This window comes from Asterias amurensis, chromosome 13 (genome assembly GCF_032118995.1).
Source record: "Asterias amurensis chromosome 13, ASM3211899v1".
Lineage (NCBI taxonomy): Eukaryota > Metazoa > Echinodermata > Asteroidea > Forcipulatida > Asteriidae > Asterias > Asterias amurensis.
In genome coordinates, this window is record NC_092660.1 from 4,551,918 (window position 1) to 4,564,637 (window position 12,720).

At 38.9% G+C, this 12,720-nt stretch overlaps 1 protein-coding gene across 2 annotated transcripts in view; it reads right to left on the reverse strand.

The window, feature by feature from the left end:
• Positions 1 to 1,565: 1,565 nt before the first annotated feature.
• The window catches only part of LOC139946062 (phosphatidylinositol 3-kinase regulatory subunit alpha-like), a 43,400-nt gene continuing 32,245 nt past the window's right edge, over positions 1,566 to 12,720 (reverse strand). For both annotated transcript variants that reach the window (XM_071943660.1, XM_071943659.1), the window contains 5 exons: positions 12,129 to 12,257; positions 11,111 to 11,406; positions 6,695 to 6,763; positions 4,206 to 4,370; positions 1,566 to 1,785 (listed from right to left, as the gene is read on the reverse strand). In XM_071943660.1, the coding sequence (XP_071799761.1) occupies positions 1,566 to 1,785; positions 4,206 to 4,370; positions 6,695 to 6,763; positions 11,111 to 11,406; positions 12,129 to 12,257 (879 nt within the window). The remainder of the gene's footprint in view (positions 1,786 to 4,205; positions 4,371 to 6,694; positions 6,764 to 11,110; positions 11,407 to 12,128; positions 12,258 to 12,720) is intronic.

A 12,720-nucleotide genomic window follows, 5' to 3' on the forward strand; every position in this document is an offset into this window, starting at 1 on the left:
ATTTTCACAGGTTTGTTACTTCATATATAAGTTGTGATACACGAAGTGTGGGCCTTTGGACAATACTGTTTATCGATGTTGTGCGATTGCTTTAACAAATACCTACAACGCAAAAATGAGCACGATACCAGTTGCACACTGCATAATTAACATCGTATTTTGGTCAGTAACCTTATTGTGCAAAGCGAAACTGTTCAGTGCTTAGCTACCTTTTGTGCTTTAATAAGCAGCTCTGTGAAATAGGATCCTGATTGGCTTGTGTATCTCATTTTAACATAAATGAAAAGACTGACTTAACTGTAATTACCACTGCATTTTAAGCCACAACTTGTTAACACTCTGTAGGTTTTATACCCCTCTTAACTTTAAACAAAATATTTCAATTTTCAAAACGATACGCCGCTGGTGTTCTCACCGCACTGTACCGTCTCTCATTTCCTAAAACAGACTTTGTCTCGCATAAACTGCAATATACACATAACTTTGCCAAACACAGACCCCAAGCATTGCAAGAAAAATAGATTTATACATTTTGACTATAATTTTTAGTATCATACAATCTAAGCTTTCAAATAACAAAATATGGAATAATATACATAATGCTTGTCTTGGAATGCACAAAGGTTAGAAAAGTTAACACAAACAAAACCACAGTTTTTTTAATGATGTTTATTCTACTGATTTAGGGATGAACTGTGTTTAATTTTGATTTGATTGTACTTTTAATTCGTCAACTAAGGACTATAAGGTCATCAGTGCACTTTGTACAGATTTCATAAAATTGCTTTTGCAACTGCTTGAGCTCCTGGTAAAATGGAGTTTATTGACCAAGAGTGTTCTCCGAAGTGTCATTGTTTTGCAAAAAAGAAACATTCAGTTTCTAAGAAAGACATTAAAGACACTGGACACCTTTGGTAATTGTCAAAGACCAGTCTTCTCACTTGGTGTATGTATCTCAACATATGTATAAAATAGCAAATCTGTAAAAGTTTGGACTCAATTGGTCATCAAAGTTGCAAGAGAAAAATGGAAGAAAGAACACCCTTGTCACACAAGTTGGGTGCTTTCAGATGCTTTGAATTAGAGACCTCACCTGAGGTCTTGAATTCAATTCAAATTTAAGTGAGAAATTTCTTCATTCTCAAAATCTACGTTACTTCAGAGGGAGCCGTTTCTCACAAAATTTTATACTATCAACAGCTCTCCATTGCTTGTTACCTAGTAAGTTTTTGAAGCTTATTTTGAGTAATTAGCAAAAGTGTCCAGTGCCTTTAACGCCCTTTTGGTTATTACAAGTATGAAATTGCAATTAACGACCCTATAGCACCGAGAAATCCAATGATGGCACCAACTACACTGGAACGCAAGACCGCCCACAAACTAGTACAGACGTCTCGTACAATCTTCCAGTTTAGCTCGAAGACTACTAGCTGCCTGTTAATTAGTAATAAATTTCTTTAAAATTTCTCCCGACAGAAATGCACTCTTGTTCCCAAGCATTCTTTCAAAATCAAACATCCTTTCAAAATACATTTCTATAATTAATTAATAATAAATCCTCACAGTTATAACAATTTCAAAGACATATCCGGTGGCGGCTGAGGCCCGTAGACTGGATAGGCTAGTGTGGTATCCAGCTCCTCGTTGTGTTGTGTTAATGGATTCTGCTGGTAGGCTAGCACCAGTTCCTTGAGGGAGCTATACAGATTGTAGGGTTCCGCAAACCCATAGCCAGTCTGCGTGTGGTTGATCTTACAGTGTCTGACTTCACCGTTTGCTTTTGCACTGCAAAACACAATAAAAAAAGTAACATTTGAACTGGTATATCCTTGTTCTTTTTTGTGTTCTCTAAAAGCTACTGGCATAAGTTATTTTACTATTACAGTGCAGTGTCTGACTTCACCGTTTGCTTTTGCACTGCAAAACACAATAAAAAAAGTAACATATAAACTGGTATATATCCTTGTCCTTTTTTGTGTTCTCTAAGCTACTGGCAAAAGTTATTTTACTATTACAATATTTTTTGTGGTTTAATGTAAAAAATAGTTAATGGCCTGACGTTTTGACCCTAGCAGAGTCTTTCTCGAAGGCTCAATGACAACACAACAAACATGAACAGGTAACTAAGTGAAACATAAGCAGTGAAGTGGAAATACATGAATGGGGTTAGAAAGCATATAGAAAGCACATAGAAAAGCAAGGGGTAAACAATGAATAGGGGGACAAAAAGGGGGGGTTATTTAATGTACAAAGGCAAATTTACTACAGCAGACTTTATCATTTCCTTTTGCAATGCAAGACACAAAGAAAATAGCAACATATTAATTGAAACATTATTTTATACTGTTTTCATGAAGTATGGAAATAAATATAAGTTTGAATGAATGAATATCCTTTATTTTTTAAACTTGATAAGTAGAATATGAAACTTTGCATGGTGGAAATACGATATAGAAAGGTTTGCGGTAACACCATGCAATGACTATCTCTAATGAGTTGGGGGTGGTTCCGAAAAGAACCGTTGTTTCAACTCGACGCTTCGATCAGTATGCTCTGATCGTCTTCTGGAAGACGAACCACCCCCAACTCATTAGAGATAGTCATTACATGGTGTTACCGCAAACCTTTCTATATGATTAGGGTAATTGCAAAGCTACCAACAAGGTTCTGGTTTAATATTTGTTTTCGACTGAACATCGAGCCCTGAACATACGTGAAGCATACTAAGTTAAACATAACGTCACACGCTCCAGAAATCGTCGGATAAATGTCGGTGTGATTATTTTCTTGTCTTACAAGTTGAGTTTATTTTGTGGAGGATGAAATTATCTTTTGAATGATTTTCACAGTTGCTTTGTTTGACTCACCAAATTCAAGCTTTCAGGTTGGAAACATAAGAGAGATCAACAAAATTTTTTAAAACATTGTTTGCGTATCAAGTGAAGGTTTGTTTACCTGGAAAGTTGTGCACACAAGTTTTCCCCAACCTATCTTTTCTTATGTGGACCATGTGCTAGCTTTAGACTGTTGTCATCTTGAGATCACGCTCTATCTACGGCTGTTTGCTGCGTTATAATCGCATGTTTATAACTCAAAGTACACCATGTCAAACTGCGCGAGCGCGTGCGGGCGGTATGCGGGCTAAAGGGTTAATGCAATCACAATCCAAAAAGAGATAACTGCCTGACGTTTCGATGCTAGCAAAGTCTTTCTTGAAGGCTTAATGACAACAGACACTAACAGGTAACTACATTTAAAGGCTGTATGTACTTTTTGTAGGACAAAAAACACAATGTCCACAGATTTACACTAAACTTACACAGTTTGAAGATAATGATAGTAGAAAGCTTCCCTGAAAATATTACGTGCTGAGGTGCTGTAGTTTTTGGGAAATGAGTAAAACAATGGCATGAAAATTATTTTCGTCTCATGAGACGAAAATTATTTTAAGCATTTACAAACGTGTTTTCATGACATTGTTTTACTCATTTCTCAAAAACTACAGCACCTCGGTAAGTAATATTTGAAGGGAAGCTTTCCACTATCATTATCTTCAAACCCTGTAAGTTTATTGTAAATCAATGGACATTTTGAAAAAGTACCCAAATCCTTTTAAAAGTGTAACATAATCAGTCAAGTGGAAATACATGGATAGAGAGAGAGAGTCAGACATGTCAGAAAGTACACAGAAAAAAGCAAGGGGTAAACAATGAATAGGGAATTAAAAAGTTAAAGAGACAAAAAGTGAGGGTTTTGAATCACCGTAAAGATTTCAGATGGATTCAGAAACGTTCCTAAAATTAAAGGAACACGTTGCCTTGGATCGGACGAGTTGGTCAAAACAAAAGCGTTTGTAACCGTTTTTTATATAATGCATATGGTTGGAAAGATGTTTTAAAAGTAGCATACAATGATCCACACAAGTTTGCCTCGAAATTGCGTGGTTTTCCTTCTACTGTGCGAACTAACATGGTCGGCCATTTATGGGAGTCAAAATTTTGACCCCCATAAATGGCCGACGTGTTAGTCGACGAGGTAAAAGGAAAACCACGCAATTTCGAGGCATGTTTGTGTGGATCATTGTATTCTACTTTTACAACATCTTTCTACCCATATGCATTTTATAAAAAAACGGTTACAAACGTTTTTCAAGGACCAACTCGACCGATCCAAGGCAACGTGTTCCTTTAAGACGTGCTACTTACACAATAGAGCAAGCCCAGTCGATCCCTTGCCGTGTTTGCCGGATGAGGAATGTACCCTTAGCCTTGCCCCACAGTAGGGCCTCAGCTTCAGCTCTTGTTACCGTTGGAGAGAGCCATAGACTCTCATTATGGTGAGGTAAGGAGTCTGAATCTGTCGAAGACTCACTGTAAAAAAAAACACCCAGAGAAAATCCTTAAAATAACGACACTGATGTAGAAAGCGCTTTCAGAGGGCAGGGCTCAAATTTTTGAAGGGCCAGGGGTGGATTTCACAAAGAGTTAGGACTAGTCTTATCTCGAGCTAGGACCAGTTACTCGTCCTAACTTAGGACTATCCATGCAGTTTGTATATCTCCTAGGACTAGTCCTAACTCTTTGTGAAATCGACCCCTGTGCCTCAAAGCATTTACCAGAATTTATTTTATAAATTTAAACAAGAAAGAACTTTTTTCGACTTTTCTTTCCTAAAACGACTCTGAAGTACAAAGCTCTTTCAGAGCCAGAGCACGATTTTGGGAATTTTTTTAATAAGATCGCAGCAGGGCTTGTAGCTCAAGTCGTTTACTGGACTAGATTTTATTTTACAAAGACCAGATTTTACAATCACTGGTCTCGGGTCTGGGCGCAAGTGTATATTTCAGGCTTGGTACGTTTGTTTTTCTTTTCTTGAAACAGTGTGGTCCAGTGGTTAGACTGCAGGACTTGCAATCACAAGGTTGTGGGTTCGAATCACGATTGTTTGATTTGAGCAATGCATAATCATTGACCTTAAACCAATGATTGCATGAGAGAAATTGGCTGTTGCCAGCTTGGTGTTGATATCCCCTTGTGGGAGATTGCTGAGTTCCCGTTATGGGAAGATCGTTTAAACAAACTAGCCATTACCTGTTAAGAGTGCTACTGTATAAACAAAATAATGTTAAATGTGCACATTCAATGTTTGCTCAAAAAAGTTTGTTTTTGTTTGCAATAAGTGTTCAAACAATGTTGGTTTTGAAACAACTATTCTTCAGGCCTGGAATTGCGGAACGCAAGGGTCATGGAGAGCTGAACTTTTAAGTCATTTGAAGACAGTAAAACCTTCCTTTGTAACCCGTGACCTTGCTTATGCAGGAACAAATTTCCAAGCCTGGACTTGAATTTAACTCTTGTTAGTTCACTTTTTTTTCCTTCCAAAATGTACGTAAATGACAATAAAAGCTGTGTAAATAAAATTTTGTTTTGTGATATATGCCGAGTTGCGTTAAAACAAGCAGCCGGATGCAGGCACAACTTAAAACCAAAGTTGACAAATTCGTCGAACCACAAATGCCAATGTCACAAGATTAGGCCGAACAAAGTATAAATGACTAGAGTGGGAAATGAACCTGCTACATCCCGAGTTAACGTGCCGATGCTCAACCAACTGAGCTATCTAGCCCTAATGTTGGCAGTATCCCTATTTTGTCAATATATTTGGGTTTTTTTTTGGGGGGGGGGAGGGGTTCCAGTCAGAAGCCAAGATGAAGTTGAACACATGAGTTTTTTTTATTTTTTATGCAAGTCGCCTGACACACAAGGCCTGAAGGCCACTTCAAGGTGTGCACTACAATTATATTTTCCAGCGGCCGTTGCCACCTACTCCTAGGGCTGAACGTGGTTACCCCTTTTACAGTCCACACGAATGTAGGCTTGGGTATCATCAATTCGAAGCCTGGCCGATAGAGCAGTGAGCACTACCTCCCCAATTTTATGTAGCATGTGTCACGACCGGGATCCGAACCCACACCCTGCTGATCAAACACCAGTGCTTGAATCCGGTGCTCTTAACCGCTCGGCCATGTTGACACTGCCACTAATCAAACTTATTCGCTGATGTTGTTGTACAACAAAGTATGAAAGTCAGTCGTTTGAATTACTTGTGAATTGCTGATTCTTTTTTAATACCAAGCTTCTTCTTGCAAAAAGAAGTAAGCTCATGTGATTTATTAGTACAGCATAAAGACAAAGAAAGAAAAAACACGATTATTTTGAATCATGCGCTGAAAGTATTTTCAACGTATCCAACAATACACATAAACGTGGATATTGCAAATGGGGGTGCAATGAACAAATGTTTGAAACAAAACTTGTGGTTTAGAGGGGGTGCTATTTGGTTTTAGTTTTGCAACAGTTATGATTAATGTTGATATACAGAATATATTGATGGACTTTTTTTTTGCTCACTGTTCCATTTTGGCAGTCGCTAAATCCAAGTTTCTTTTATTCTGTACCTGATGAAATAAAGGACAGCAATAGAAATTTTCAGAGATATTGTTTTTTTCGTTTGCTTAAGAGAAAGAGGAAAAAAAAGAGAACAAAATTAGGTAGAATTCGCTGTTTCTTTGTGCCTTGCTTTGTTAGTATACAAAACTGTGAAGGCACACAATGTAAGTGCAAGTGATTTAGACTTTGTAAAACCTAATACTAAGATGGGTTGTGATTGTGAGGTGATTTATGGTGGTACTTACTTGTCTAGATTCTCCATGCTAAGCCAGGCATTAATCTTGTCTTGTTTCACACCTTGAGTACCTAGCCACCTGGGATAAGTAAACGGATAGGTCTCGATAAACTTAATGTTTGCAATTCCACGGTGAAAAAAATAAAGCAAAATGTACAACTTTAGTTCAGACAAAAATAAAATAAAAAATCAGCTGAATGAGTTGTGTTGGAAATTTCCAGAAACTCCTGGATAGATATATCATTGATACACTACAGATATATTATGTTATACCACAGATAAATCATGTTATACCACAGATAAATCATGTATACCACAAATACAAGATGTTATATCACTGATGCTGTTACATCACTGATGCTGTTACATCACTGACAATATCAAATATGAAGTAGGGTAGATGGCCTAAGCTTTCGATCCAAACTGGACCTTTGATCACTGATATATCATCTTATATCACTGATATATCATCTTATATCACTGGTATATCATCTTATATCACTGATATATCATCTTATATAACTGATATGACAGTTGAAGCCATCTAACAACAAACTTTAAAGGCAGTGGACACTATTGGTAACTGTCAAAGACTAGCTTTCACAGTTGGTGTATCTCAACATATGCATAAAATAACAAACTTGAGTAAATTTGAGCTCAATCGGTCATCAAAGTTGCGAGATAATAATGAAAGAAGAAAACACCCTTGTCACACCAAGTTGTGTGCGTTTAGATGGTTGATTTCGAGACCTCAAGTTCTAAACTTGAGGTCTCGAAATCAAATATCTGGAAAATTACTTCTTTCTCAAAAACTATGGCACTTCAAAGGGAGCTGTTTCTCACAATGTTTTATACCACCATCCTCTCCCCATTACTTGTCACCAAGAAAGGTTTGATGCTAATAATTATTATGAGTAATAACCAACATTGTCCACTGCCTTTAATGATACAATAATGTTAACTTTGGGCAGTGACTTTGGTAGACTACCATCCTAACCTTGTGCCTTGCAGATAACTGGAGTATGATACAAAGTGTTGCTGCATTTTCATCCGTCAGAAGAACACGACGCTCACTGACCAAGTTTTAATAACCACACAAGGCTAAGAATCCACATGCTTCACACACAGACAGCACAACAACCGTACACACCATCAAACTCCCCCCGAGTGGTTCGCTCGAGCGACCGGCACTTTGGTTTTTAAGGATTGCCGTGTCGTGACAAACGCATGACACAATATGACAGTATTGGCAGTGAATCACGACGGGCTCCCACAGATGCCATGACTCATACACAAACACCAAGGTCTTTGTTACTGATTGGAATTAGTACGAGAGAGGGGGATGTTGGCGATCTGCCTAGGTCCTTTGTACATGTACCTCTTCGAGATATCGTGGACAATATTAGAAAGACCTTGAAGTAGATTGGTTTAAAAATAACCCTTATAACAATAAGGTGTAGAGCCAAAAGCAACCCTTGGACAACATCAGCATTTACCAGATTGGTTTCAACAGGAACAATTACATTTGTAACAAAAGTTTAAAACTTTCCTCCAACATTTGTCACTGACATAAAACAAAACTAGCAGTGGCGTAACTGCACCATTTGAAAACGAATTTTGTAAGCATACCACAGATGCAAAAAGTACTTCAGAAAAAAAAAAATGATCAGCAGTGTCATTGCACTACGTCACTTCAGAGGCAGACCGGGGTCGACCCAGGGAAGCTGAACGAACGCACACTAAAAGGGGAAGCTCCAAGGTCAAATTCAGTTTCATTGATACACTCATTGAGTTGTTGTCCCTTCCTCTTATCGCTGCGGTGTTTTGTTGTGGGTGTAGTTTTTTGTTTTCAATAGTCTGGTTTTGCTTGTGTTTTAATGTTTTCTTTTGTGTGATTTTTAAATGTTTCAGTGCAATCACCTTTTTATGTCGTATAATTATATTTTTATCGTTGGCAGGGGTCTGGTTTTACACATCTTTTAATGACAGTTTTTATACTTTTGTTTTAACCTTGACAGCCCCTGTACAACTTGTAACTATTGTGTATGTCTAAAGATTTAAAATAAATAAATAAATAAAATTTATAATAGCTAGAGTCCTCATGAAAAATTGGGAACAAAATACAAGTCTCCTGACCTCACATAAAAAATGGTGTAAAATACCACACTGTGTTTATACCCTTCAAGTGAATTTGTTGTCAAAATCTTTTAAAAATTCAATGACATCACATTTCAAATATATGATGTGTACAAGTTTGTACAGGGAATCTTCAACTCATTCCTGAGGTCTGATGCGGTCAATCAAAACAGCATTGAATTTGACAATATGACTTGCACAGGAACCCCTGTTTGGAATGTACAGACCCATTTGTTTTTAACGTTCGATGACATAATGTTTCAAACTTTGCTCAGAGTGGGTATCAAATAAAATTTGACATCAATTTAACATGAGGCTTTAGTAATTTTTCCACTTTGTCCCAAGAGCTCTTTCTATTGGAAACTTAGTGCATCACACTACTCAATTTGAAATTCTTTAGTCCTGCTTTTAGGTCAATGTGGATTTCCACACCATGCATAGCTAACTGGTTCTGAGAATAACTGCAGGGTGATTTTTCTTCCCATATTAAAACTGGAATTCCTTGAAACAATGAATCATTGTGAGAAACCGCACTTTAGCAAAGGCCAAGTCATCGTTTGTGCTTGGATTGGATGACGAGGTTGCTATGGTGACCCAATCCAGCTTATAGCCCCCTCAGCATATGACATCACAATCAGGGTTGTAGCTAGACCAATTTTAGTGGTGGGCAGTGAATCAAATTTTGTTGGAAGTCTACCAAGGGCAAGGAGATCAACAAAATTATTCATGTTTAATTATGGGGCCGTTATTGCTGAGGTGGGGCCAGGTTCCCGAACTGTGGGGCCATGCAATAAGTTGACTGGCCTTTTGATTGTGTTCTTTCTCACTCCTTATCATTAGCTGTGTCTCAGACCAATGCAAAGTGGACAATATTTAAAATCTGTGCTGGGCGGCATAATGTATTTTTCTGGGCAAAAAGTGCTGGGCAAAAATTGTGAGTCCTGGGCAGGCCCGCCCAGCACCGCGGATACAACACTGATCACAATCTCAAAAAGCACCCTAACAAAGTCCAAAAAAACGCCCTAACTGAGGCCAAAGGAAGCAAATCATTGGGCAATAGCTGGGCCCAATTTCATAGAGCTGCTAAGCACGAAAATGTCTTCCTGGATGAAAACCACCAACCAAATTTCCATTTGTTGCATATTGCGTGTTACTGGTATTCAGCTGTTGTTTGCTTAAATCCTGAAAATCATGTGGAAATTTTGATGGTAATCCTGTTTTTATCATCGGCAAAAATTTTGTGCTAAGCAAATGTTTGTGCTTCATGAAACTGGGCCCTGTTCTCTGGCCTGGGTTCCCTTTTATTCTAGACCCAGAACCTCTCAGATGCAACAATTCAGGAGGTTTGCAGAGTCAATGCATCGCCAGAAAGATGTCCCCAAGAACAGGTTTGGAAACAATGTGGATTATTTCTGTCTCCCTTTGGTTCCTGCTAATCTTCACTCGAGAAAATCTGAAGGCTCAAGGACGTTTTGAGAAAACCTGGAATTGGGATTAATTCATGGACGGTCATGGGGATTGGGGGGGGGGGGCAGGGTGGGAAGTGGAAACTCAATGAAACTAAGGGGACAGATATGGGGCAGATATCCTGTCCGCATTATATCCTCAAGGGACCATCATATTTTCTTAGTTTCTTAGAGACAATCTAAGCTAGGGTGTCGTTGCCGAGCGGATAAGAGCACCGAACTCAAGCTCTGGTGTTTCTGTTCAGCAGAGTGTGGGTTCGAGTCCTGGTCATGACACTTGTGTCCCTGGGCAAGACGCTTAACTTGTTTCAGGAGGCCTACCATCAATGTCTTTTTATTTCTTCTGTGCCTCAGCGCCTTTGAGCAAACTTTTGATTTAGGCGCTATACAAATTACGTTTGATTGATTGATTGAACTTTAATTGCATCTCTCCAACCAGGGGTAAATGGGTATCTGTGAGGGCAGAGACGGTTCTTGTGATTGATTTAGCATAGTAGCGCGTATTTGTTGCACAGGCTGTATACTTCCCAGGGAGCTGAGATGGTGTAAGAAACTAATTAAATGGCCAAGTGACCAGGGGGCAAAAATGTTTGAAGCGCTTTGAGATGCCCTTCAGGTGTAAAAAACGCTATATAACAATTTGTTGTTATTATTGCTATTAAGCTTAGAAGTCACATACACTCTACAACACAAAGAACACATCATCATTGAGCTCACATTCCCCATCCGCTCTCACTCTCTGATCAACAAATCCACGGCAACTAATCCATGACAACCAACCAAACAAATGCATCAAAGACGAATACAAAGACTACAAAACTTACATGACATACTGATCCCTCAACTTGCGCAAGTCCAGAATCTGCGGTTTGATGCTGTTCATGGTACGATCCCTCTCCCGATTGGCATCCACCTCCATTTTCAGCTCCTCCTCCAGGGCTTTCCGACTCGCTACGATCTCCCCCAGGCGTTGCTGCAACAGGGCAAAGTTCTCCATCAGCTGTTCTCTTTCCTGGGGGAGGCAGTCTTTATGATAGCGTTCGTGGAGCTCCTGCTGTTCCGTGAAGACCGTGACGGTTTCGTTGAAAGCCTCTAGGGCTTGGCGCTTCAGCTGAATGGTCTGTTGGGAAAGAGTGACAGAGGTAAGCGACTATTGACACTACTTAGCCGAGTTGCGACTACCGCTACTCAACTACTCAGTTAATCGTGCCGCTACGACTACTACAAAAATTGTCGCGACTTCCTGCTTGGTTAACCAATTGTGTCGCTCACGACTATTCACAACAATATAGCTAACTTATGAAACACAATCAGACAACAGTGACACAATCCTCCAATCCTTTCGGAATGAGTTTTACTATGATGCGCCTGCGGCAAACAATATGCTGCAACGCATCTTGGGAATTAAAAATTTGTTGCGACTAGTGTCAAAGTTAATAATGAAGTTTCATAATGACTAGCAAGTCCCCTCGATCCTCCGAGTGAAAGTGGTAATCCCGGCCAATTTTGTACTTTTCGCCCAGACAATGCCCGTAGTTAAAAAGCAGGACAGTTCTTTTAAGAACAGAGAAGTCTCCCGAAAAAAAAAAAAATCTACTCCGCGGTAGTAGCGAAGTGTCCCAAGTTCAGTAAAAATCTGTTCCATAGTAGAAAAGCACCATACTGGTAGTAGAGAAGTGTCCTGAATTTCAAAAAATATACTTAGTGGTAGAATATAAAGCAAGACAGATTCTTAAAAGGACATAATCTACCCAGCAAGTAGCTGTCCACATGGTGAGTCACCACAAACCAAACCATTGATAACTCACCATGCCATGCCTCAAATCCCATATAACTCCTTACCTGTAATGATTTACTATATTCTTCATACAGCTCATCGTATTGCCGAGTCTTTTCTAGATACTCTCTATTCTTGTCCTTCAGTTTGTTGATGACCATGTCAATATTTCCATCTGGCATGTCTGGTATTGTCTACAAGAATAAACAGACAATTGTATTCAAAAATGTAAACTTGGCATTAAAGGCAGTGGACACTATTGGTAATTACTCAAAATAATTATTAGCACGAAACCTTACTTGGTAACGAGTAATGGGGAGAGGTTGGTAGTATAAAACATTGTGAGAAACGGCTCCCTCTGAAGTGGAGTAGTTTTCGAGAAAGAAGTAATTTTCCACGAATTTGATTTCGAGACCTCAAGTTTAGAACTTGAGGTCTCGAAATCAACCATCTAAATGCACCCAACTTCATGTGACAAGGGTGTTTATTCTTTCATTATTATCGGGAACTTCGACGACCAATTGAGCTCAAATTTTCACAGGTTTGTTATTTCATGCACATGTTGAGATACACCAAGTGAGAAGACTGGTCTTTGATAATTACCAATAGTGTCCACTGGCATTAAGGATAATGAATACATTTTGTGTTTTAACCGTA